This window comes from Podarcis erhardii (assembly GCF_964252035.2).
Source record: "Podarcis erhardii genome assembly, chromosome: 12".
Classification (NCBI taxonomy): Eukaryota; Metazoa; Chordata; class Lepidosauria; order Squamata; family Lacertidae; genus Podarcis; species Podarcis erhardii.
The window spans coordinates 42,296,903-42,307,168 of record NC_138513.1 but is presented as its reverse complement, the minus strand read 5'-3'; the positions used below and the strand labels follow the sequence as shown (position 1 = coordinate 42,307,168).

The following is a 10,266-nucleotide window of genomic DNA, read 5'->3' as shown; positions in this document are numbered from 1 at the left end:
GGCCCTATATTAATAGGGAGACAGTCTAACCTGGAAACAGCGGCAATACCTAGTGAGTCCTACGTTCCCACGGACTTGCATTTAATCACATACCTATGCAAAAGAATGCAGTTCATATTTTGGGCAGTTGAGAGGTATGAATAAGTCGACAGTTTACAGAGCCAACATGGGCAAATAAAATAACTGTAAGCCAGACCTGAGATACAGAGCAGTTCAGATCACATTTAGAAGTATTATAGCTAACAGGTGGTGTGTTTCTTTTAGAAAAAGAATAAACTATGAAGTGGTTTAAAGCGATCCTCTCACTGAAAGGAGGTGGGTGGAAGCCCAAAAAGGACTTGGGAAGTAGATCTCATGTGATGACTTGAAAAGAAACTCATAAGATTATGAAGAGTGATGGCATAGAAATTTGATTCAGTTTGCATTTAAAGGCGAGTTTGAAGAATTTGAATTTTATGAAACAATATGTCAACTGAAACACTACCATCTCTTGAAATTTGCCCTTTTCTGAATTTTGCAACACGGTTCCCCAGCTAAGTATGTGTATAAAAATTGAATTCAACAATTGGGCACTGGGGGAAATTCATGCCAAAATCCTGATGAATTTTCATGAGTACTTTCTTCCAAGGCGTTTATCAGAACATTGTGGAAACCTGGAGAAGTAGACTTAAGATAGAAAAACAATAAACAGATATTGAGAAATTTGCCTATCCCTAATGCTCAGGTGCTTAAGTTGTCTGAACTGAAATGGAGTAAAATGAGAATTCTTGTTCCCAAGATGGCTTCCTCCTTTTCCTTTTCCATGTCCAAAGCTTTCCGCTTAGGCTGTGCTTATTTGTCAACACACAGCAAAACAAACTCACAATTGTTCTGATACCTGAGATAGCATCACATTTTGGCCTGATCTCACACGAGACAACCTCAGGCTTTTCAGAGGGGCTCTTCGTCACTTGTGGACTGAGTGTAGATTGAGCCTGATGACTCAGAGGTGAATGTATCGGGGCGTCCGCAAGATTTGCAAAATATTTTCGAGAAGACACACTTCTTAAAGAACAATCTGATGTACTTCTTGAACTTCTGTCCCATGAAGAAGTAGATAACAGGATTGAGACAGCAATGGAAAAATGCTAGAGTTTGAGTCACCTGATCTGCGTAGTCCAAGTTTTTGCTGGTCAGGCATCCTTCAAAAATGCCCACTTCAGCCAAACATTGTAGGAATTGTACAATGCTATAAGGGGTCCAAAACACAAAAAACACAATCATAACAGCAAAGATCATCTTTACAGCTTTCTTCTTCTTTTCATTTCTGCAGTAGAGCAAGGTCATGACTATCCTTGTGTAGCAAAATAACATGACAATGAATGGCATCAGAAGGCCTAAAATGTTGATCTCCAAGGAGGTGAAAAGGTTCCAAGTTGTGTCATTCCTAGGATATTCTGCCCTGCACGTGGTGTAGTTATAGTAGCTAACAGACTTGCTAAATATCAGCTCTGGGACAGACGCCATGATGGCCACTAGCCACACAACAACACTGGCAAGGCTGCCGTAGCTGACGGTTCTTGCTTTCAAGGCAAACACGACGTGAACGACGGCGAGATACCGGTCGATGCTCATGAGCATGATGAAGAAGATCCCACTGAAAAATCCAATCTTGTACACCCAAGAGACAAATTTACACAAGCCGTCTCCAAACACCCACTTGTCGGCCACGTAATACGACCAGAAGGGAAGAGCAAAGACAAAAAGAAGGTCAGAGATGGCCAGGTTGAGCAGGTAGATATCCGTCATGCTCCTGAGCCTCTTGTATTTAAACAGGACCAAGACAACGAGGGCGTTCCCTGCCAAGCCAAGCAGGAACACGAGTGAGAAAAACATGGGAAGGAACCAGGACTCAAAATGCCTCACTTCATCTTTTCTGCATGGTTCAGGATCATCCTCGTAGCTATAATAGGTGGAAAATGATGCGTCCCACCCTGTGGCAGCCAATGCTTCGTCAGTAGAGGTCATTTTCTTTTTGGAACCTAAATAGAAGGATGAAGTGAGTCAAAATTGAAAGGTTTCTCTCCACCCCCTACCCAGGGTAACGTACAGCACAATCCTTGTCTGTTCAGAAATATAACCTTATTGAATGCAATGGGGCTTACTGCTAGATAAATGGGGTTATGGCTACAGCCATAAATTGCAATCCTGTGCACACCTATCTAAGAGACAATCCCATGGAAAGTGGAATTTACTTCTGGATAAACTTCTAAAGATTGCACTATTAATGATTATTTTGAGCAAATATTTAAAAAACAGAATGAGAATGCAGGAGTGAGAAGCCTACAGCTCCACAGAGAGCTGATTGCCAGGGATTCCTAAGGATTTCTAAAAAAGAATTTAGATTTTTTTTAAACATTTCTTTTAAATAAAACAATAGAAACTTGGCAATAGATAAATGACTTTTTTTCGCAATGGCCAGTTTTTGACCAACGAGGGGCTAAGAAACTTTTGGCTTATCTTTCTTAATCTTATGCTTCTCATTGCTTTATAGGTTTGGCAATTATTTTCAGGAACTTTTCACCTCTTTCATAAATATCTAGAGCATAACTATTTCTAGTGCTGAATCTTACTGAGAGATAGAGCATATGCAATGGCTAACCCACACAGACTGCTTCCAACTGCTCTACTTGAGCTTGTTTCAGGGCTCGCAATTTTGTTTTGAAGGGTTCTGCTGGACAGAGAAACAGTCTGATGTCTGTCATTAATTCACCTTGCTGTACTCATAGTTTTTACCACCCAGCAGTATATCCATTCTATGAAATAAAGAAATAAACAGACGGAAATACCCAATGAAACCAGTAAGGGCATGGTCTCAGCAGTGACCTCTTCATATTACCATATGGTAAGGATGTCAACGGGTCAGATAAGATTTCTCCAGATCCTGTAGCAGAAGGTTGACATGCAGGACTCTACAGATCAAAACTTTTAATGGCACGGAAATCGATATTGTCACATACTAATATTATAAGCATGTCAACCTGCTACCATAGGTGCAGTTCAGAAACCAGAAGCAGAAGCTGTCTACTCGCTGCATGGGGGAAATCTGTGCCTGATAATCCCCTCCTTGTGAAAAGGACGTCATGTGCATCCACTGCCTAATGCAGGGTTCGTGGGTGTTTGGAAAACACTGTTTTTCCCAGAAGCTAAAAATCAACTGCTATGCATGACAGTTTATGCACATGACCAGGTGAGTACAAATAGTTCATCAGAGGTTACGGCTACCATGTTCAGATTTTTCCAAATGCTTTTTTTGTGTGGATACTCACAAATCACCCACTTATCAAGTGAGTAGACTTAACTGTCTTTTTCCTTGCATGCACACTTTTATTTTATGAACAAAGAGGACCAACGTACATAGAAATTAAGTAGTTGTTAACCTCGAGGAAGTGGCTCTGTAAAGAAGCTTTGCTATGCTGAACTGTATATCTGAAATGGATGTAATTCTCAGGTTTTGTCCACTTACCCTGTGCACACTTACATATGAATAAGGCTGCAATTAAGGATAGAAAGATCTGCCACTTTTAGTACTCTCAGTTTCTCATTTCTCTACATTTTAAATCAATTACAGTAGCTTTTTTATATAAAAAAATGGACATGAAAATCCACCCATTTATGGGTTTGAATTTCTCCTAATAAACATTTTTATATGCAGTTTTGACTCATGTGCACATTTTTGCAAGCCGTTTTTGCTAATCTAACACATTTTTATACATACCTGCGCCACATATAGGCATTTTTGTAAACCTTGTTTGCTCCAAGAATTGCATTGTAAAATTCAGATAAGTGTGACTTTCGAGGGACAGCTCTTCTTTCAGTTGACGTCTTGTTTTGGAATGCGTAGATTTGGCAGATTTGACTTTAAATGCATCCCGAATCAAATTTATATGCTATCCCTAGCTGTATTCCTTGACATGCCTACCTGAAGAAATAAGTCTGACTGATCTCAGTAGGATTTATTTCTCAGTCAACATGCATTGGATGGCACTGAAAACCCCCATATTTCCAAAGGAACATGCACAGGATCAGGCCACAAATAAAAAATAAAGATCCATTTACATACATTTCAGTTAATACAATTACAGCGTAAATATCCCTTACTGTAAATATATTTACATTTGCAAGCTTCCCTTGCTCCATCACACATTATTATATACAATTGTGTGAGTGTCATTCTTTTAAGTAATTAAATAATGCAGCAGCATAAAAAATTGTGCAATCATTTTATGACAGCAATGGTCAAAGTACATATGAGGCATATTTTGCACATACCTTTTTGCCTTTCTTAGATGCTAAGAAGTGTCTTGCCTGAGGGTGATGTGCCTTCTGTTCTCTAAGGAAGTGGTGTGCTTCGTGAGATAAACAGAAGTCAGCAAATGAGGAAGTAGAGTGGCATGGAATGATCCACGTAATTGCTTCTGGTTCTTGTGAAGATTACATTTTAATCTGACCTTTTAAAATTAGTCGTCATAGCAAGCATCATTGCCCACCTCTGAGCTTGCTTCTTCAAGCCCTTTAGCACTGTGGAGGCACTGCTTTTCTGAAATTGGCAGGAGGTGGAATGAAAACAGGGGTTCAATAGGCTGCACCTATGCCATGAGTCCTGTTGCCTAACATTTTATTCTATCATACATTCAGAAATAGTTGAATCGAACAAATTAAAATGCCTTATAGTTCACAGCCTTCACTGTACTCCTTTGGGTGTCTACTGAAAACATTTTTGTTTAGACAATCTTATCCAGACATGTAGCATGTTTCAATCCGTTTTTAGTTTATGGATGATTTTCTCTTTCGAAGAATTGGTTTTTAAAAAATTGGTAGACTGAGTCGAGCTGGAACTAATTAAGGCTTTCTCTGAGACTTTCCAGGGCTTTCTCTAAAACTTTTAGCTTAAACTTGTGATTATAAGAAAAAGATACCGAGCAATAAAATACTAGAACTGATAAAAGCTAATAAAAAGCTGATAAAACTAGTAAAAACTAATAAAAACCGCATAACAGACACAGAGCTCAAATCGATGCTTCCTCTAATGACCCCAATTAATTATGCAACCAATCTGTTTTTAGTTTATGGATGAGTTTATCTTTCGAAGAATTGTTTTTTTAAAAAAATTGGGTGTTTTTTTAAAACAATTTTTACTGATGATTTCATTCTTTAATTCTCTCTGAGGGTTGGTTGGTTTGTTAGTTTGTTTGACTAATGAATGACTAGTTAGAGCCGTTAATTTCCATCGTTCACCATTATGTGCTGTGATCATCAAAATAATAACGATGAAGAGGATGACAAAACATTCATTCAACACCACTGTGTTTTATTGTCCGATGATGATAATGATGGAACAACAAAAGCATTCAGCAAAGCACACAGACCGCAGTACTACAATGATTATTGATTATGAATTGGTGAAACATCTCCAGAGTAAACGGGGAACTGAGAAACACACACACAGAGAGGCTGCAATTCTAACCCTACCACTACAATGAAGATGATGATGTTGTTAAAGAATCTCTTTCAAACTAAACAGGGAATTGTGCAACTAGTATCAGAGAGCAACAGAAGCCTTGAGCAAGGCACAACCACCCTCTCATTTCAGCAGAAGCCTCCAAAATTATCTCTCCTCCCACCACAAGTATTCTGACATAAGTGGGTGGTATTAAGTGCTACTTCTACTCAGAGTAGATCCTTTGATGTCAACAGTGGTGTAGTGTGGGGGAACCCACAGGTAAGGTTGTCCTGGGCGCAAAATTGTTAGGGGCACAAAACTTCGACAGCCGGTGCTACCTCAATACAGCTGAGTGATTCCGTTGCTGGGCTCCATTCAAAACAATTTCAACATATGAACCAGGAAGTGACCTTTCCAGGCAACAGAACAACTCTTCTTTTCTTATCTCTGTAGCTGCGATCTCCTGGGCAACATGGACACCGTTAAGCAGCTGAATACGCATGTGTACTCGGTCCGATACCGTCCCTCATGCACAGCTCTCTATGCAGCCCCGGGAGCTGGCAACACACGCTATGTCACTGGACGTTAATAGCCACGAAGTATGGCATCCCGATCAAGGGAAAATATAGTTCCTCTCTGTTCTGCCTTGGTCAGACCACACCTGGAATACTGTGTCCAATTCTGGGCACCACAGTTTAAGAAGTATGTTGGCAAGCTGGAATGTATGTAGAGGAGGGCAACCAAAGTGATTTAGGGTTTGGAAACCAAGCCTTATGAGGAACGGTTGAAGGATCTGGGTATGTTTAGCCTGGAAAAGACCAAGAGACCAAGAGGACAAATGATAGCCATCTTCAAATATCTGAAGAGCTGTCACATGGAAGATGGAGCAAGCTTGTTTTCTCCTGCTCCGGAGGGTAGGACCTGAACCAATGAATTCAAGTTACAAAAAAGGAGATTCTAACCATCAGGAAGAATTTGATGGCAGTAAGAGCTGTTTGACAGTGGAATGGACTTTCTTGGGACTCTCCTTCCTTGGAGGCTTTTAAGCAGAGCTTGGATGGCCACCTATCATGTATGATCCGGTTGAGATTCCTGCATTGCAGGGGGTTGGACTAGATCAGTGTTTCCCAACTTTTGGTCTCCAGCTCTTTTTGGACTACAATTTCCATCATCTCTGACCTTTGGTCTTGCTAGCTAGGGATGATGGGAGTTGTAGTCCAAAAACAGCTGGAGACCAAAGGTTGGGAAACACTGGACTAGATGACTCTCAGGATCCCTTCCAACTCTGCAACTCTATGATTCTCATAGGTTCATTAATTTCAATGGATTGCCCCCAAGGACTTAGTTTAATGGTACAGGAGAGCTCGAAATTTCAACACATTCCCTTCCTGCCTTCTCCATTCGGAGAACTGTCCATTTATTGCTACCCATTGCTTGCTGAAACTTAACCAAATCCTGATCCCCAAGAAGACCTCTCCTCTTATTCCTCGGCTGCTAAGCTTACTCAGGAATCTTTGATGAGGTACCAAGTACTATGTGCCAAACCGATCTCTTGTATCTGTATGTTTGCTGATACCCTCAAAGAACGCTAATAGCCCTTGCAGAAGTCAAGCTGCCTCTGCCTCATTAAAGGTGGTTCTTCAATATGCATAGTTATTTTATCTTTAATAACCAGGGCCTGCTTACCCATGAGGCAAGACGAGGCAACTGCTTTGGGCAGCAGGAGGCATGGGGACAGCAGATCCAGCCTCCAACGAATACCCTGACCACTACTGCTCCTGCTCTGTGGTAGCCAGATCAGACCCCCTGTTGGTCTTTATTCCGCACAAACACACCACGATGGAGATCTTTACTTTCCTCTTCTTTGCTGGAGGGAAACACGCTTCTGTGTTTTGCCTCAGGTGCCAAAACGTCTTGGGCTTGCTTTGTTAAGAATATTTTCCACCAGTTTTCCTGGGACAGATGTTCAGCCAACTGGCCTGTTATTTCCAGGATCCCCCGATCCCCCACCCCTTTAAAAATGGTGTTACATTGCCTGCTTTCCATTCCTCAGTTATAGAGGCTGATCCGAGAGGTGAGTTATTTTTGTTAGAAGGCAAGCAACTTCACACGTACAAAACTACAGAACACTGAAATGCTATGTGAATGGATTCTTTTAAAAACTCTGTGATGCCGGATTAGCTCATGAAATCATACAACTGCTGAGTTGGAGGGGACCATGAGCGTCTTCTAGGATCTTTTGGCTCGAACCCACAACCCTGAGATTAAGAGTCTCATGCTTTACCAGCTGAGCTGCTAGATATTTGCAGATTGTGATGTGTCGAAGAAAGGGTTGAATGTTTTCTCCCTTTGCAGGATCCAGAAGGCCAGAACTGCAGTGGCTTTGGCATCCTGCACCATTACCATTCAGACTGAAAATTTGTGCAGCAATGAGAACCAGAGTTGGATTCCTGGAGTACCTCCTTCAACACAAGAGGTGTAAAAGCCAAGAATGTAAGCATCTCTTGCTTTGATCATGCTGGGTAATGTGTGGTATGAACTGAGGTTGGGTAGCAATGGCTCAAGCGTTCAAGCAGTGTGGCTCTGATGTTCGGATAAATTGTACTGCATTTTTAAGAACCACAACAAAAATGATTCAATTGCCACTGCAGGCCATTGAGGACGGGGCGGAGGAAGGGGGTGCGGTGGGTGCGGTCTGTCCTGGGTGTCACCACTGAGGGGGGTGACAAAATGCTGGGCAGCACTCACTGTGGGGTCTGCAGTGCGCCCGAGCCACGTGTCTCTCCTGGGAGTGACGCGGTGACTAGGGCGCCCACAGGCTCCGCACTGCCCCAAACGGTCCACCCATCACCTCCCCCTCAGGTGTAGGGCGGCTGAGTGGGTGTGATGGCCTGGGAATCCGATTCAGAGGCTGAAACGGAGGAATCCCAGCCTGCACAGGAGTCCCCGCCTCCAGGGCCGGCTGAACTGGGGCAGGGCCTTGATTCTGAAGTGCCTGCACCTGTGCTGGATCCTCAGGAGCAGGCACCAGGTGATTCCACTCTGGCTCCAGAGGTGGTTGAGGACTCAGTGCCTGCAGGTGAGTCTCCTCCTGGGTCCAGTAACCCTCCAGCCTCTCCTGAGCTGCAGAGGCTCAGGGCAGAGAGGCGGAGGGAACTGGTTTCTCCCAGGAGGAGTGCTCGCCTTAAGGCCAGGAGAGGCGGGTCTTCTGGGGGCCGGGACCGCCCCTGGCCTCAGAGAAGATAAAGGCCAGTCAGCCCGGTCCCAGGTTGCGGGAGCAAAGTCGTTGAAGAGCTGTTTCGGCCAGCACCCAGTCCGGTTCCCCCAGAGTTCCTGTCCCCGCCCGGCTCCTCGCTGTGGACCCTGCTTCGCCCGAGGAGGACTGTCTGCTGACCCTCAACTCAGGTCCTGGACCTCACCCCACGGTAACCTCCCCCCCCCCCACAGACCAGCACAGTGGGAGAAGGCAGGCAGACTCCTTGGAGGCCCTGCTGAGTGTCCTGTTCTGGCTCACCCCACCCCACAGGTGGCTGGCTCCGCCCCTGGGTGCAGGGCACGGGAGATGCCCCACGTGCCCAATTGGCTTGCTCCGCCGCTGATTGAGGAGGCAGTGACTCACCATGGACCATAGCTGGCTCCATTCTCTGCTGTTTGAATCCTTTGGAGGAAAGCATGCATCAAAAAGCGACAGCAGAGGAAGTGCACTCATCCCTAGAACAGAACAGAAATTAGAAGCGGTGCTGCAGATTACTTAGTAACATCCCAAATTTTTTTTTTTGTGGTTTGCCAATACAGAAGAAAAAATAAGGAAGCTATAATTATTTGTCCTGTAATTAAGATGTCCATTTTTTTCCTCCTTAAAGAGATCTACCTGTGCATAGTTTGTACATTATACAATTAGATGACATTTTCTGTCCTAATGATGACATTTCTTTTACAGGACATGTTTCTGTTGTGTTAAAAATCGCCTGCTCATGTGAATGTTTTTAATACAATTTGCAAGATGAAGTTAGCTTTTCTTTCAACGTTGCCTCAGAATATATTTTTTAATAGGGAAAAAAATGAAGTGTGGTCGCAGGGCAAGGTGCTGTGCAGGCTTGATCGGGATTTTTTGTTGTTGTAATTTTTATTATTATTTATCCTTACCCCTCAACCATCCCAAATTGCGTGAAACAGCCTGGAATTACAGAAGCCATCTCGGCTTCTGATTGGATCCTGGAATGTCCCATTTTTTTGATCCGGCACTCTGGCACAAGTCAACTGGCCAGACCAAAAGACACCCTTTTTCTGTCTTGTGCTCTCATGTGAGTCACATGGTTCCCGTGAGAGCTAGGAATGAAAATGTGCTGGTCCCGGGGGGAAGGTTGCTGTTGGCGTGGTCAAAGTCCGGTCCTGGGTCACAAGTCTGGAAACAGTGCACAAAGAGCGAGACGGGGTCCAAAGCAAGGAGCCGGGCAAGGACAGGAACTCTGGAGGAACAGGACTGGGTGCTGGCCGAAACAGCTCTTCAACGACGTTGCTCCCGCAACCTGGGACCGGGCTAACTGGCCTTTATCTTCTCTGAGGCCAGGGGCGGTCCCGGCCCCCAGGAGACCCGCCACTCCTGGCCTTAAGGCAAGCACTCCTCCTGGGAGAAACCAGTTCCCTCCGCCTCTCTGTCCTGAGCCTCTGCAGCTCAGGAGAGGCTGGAGGGTTACTGGGCCCAGGGGGAGACTCACCTTCCCCTGACAGGGCTGGGAGAGGCGCACCTGCAGGCACTGTGTCCTCAAGCACCTCCGGAGCCA

At 44.1% G+C, this 10,266-nt stretch overlaps 1 protein-coding gene across 2 annotated transcripts; it reads right to left on the bottom strand.

The window, feature by feature from the left end:
- Nucleotides 1-245: 245 nt before the first annotated feature.
- On the bottom strand, nucleotides 246-4,450 carry LOC309326254 (C-C chemokine receptor type 4-like). Of its 2 annotated transcripts, none has more exons than XM_081834839.1 (2): nucleotides 4,312-4,450; nucleotides 246-2,021 (listed from the first exon to the last, which is right to left on the bottom strand). In XM_081834839.1, the coding sequence occupies exon 2, from the start codon at nucleotides 2,005-2,007 to the stop codon at nucleotides 931-933; it is 1,077 nt and encodes a 358-aa protein (XP_081690965.1). In that variant the 5' UTR covers nucleotides 2,008-2,021; nucleotides 4,312-4,450; the 3' UTR covers nucleotides 246-930. The 2 variants fall into 2 exon arrangements, with proteins under 2 accessions (XP_081690965.1, XP_081690966.1); XM_081834840.1 differs by lacking the exon at nucleotides 4,312-4,450 and adding an exon at nucleotides 2,829-2,836.
- Nucleotides 4,451-10,266: the final 5,816 nt, after the last annotated feature.

What these genes read in the sequence shown, in the direction of transcription:
- LOC309326254 (XM_081834839.1), bottom strand. Translation starts at nt 2,007, where the DNA reads ATGACCTCTACTGACGAAGCATTGGCTGCCACAGGGTGGGACGCATCA.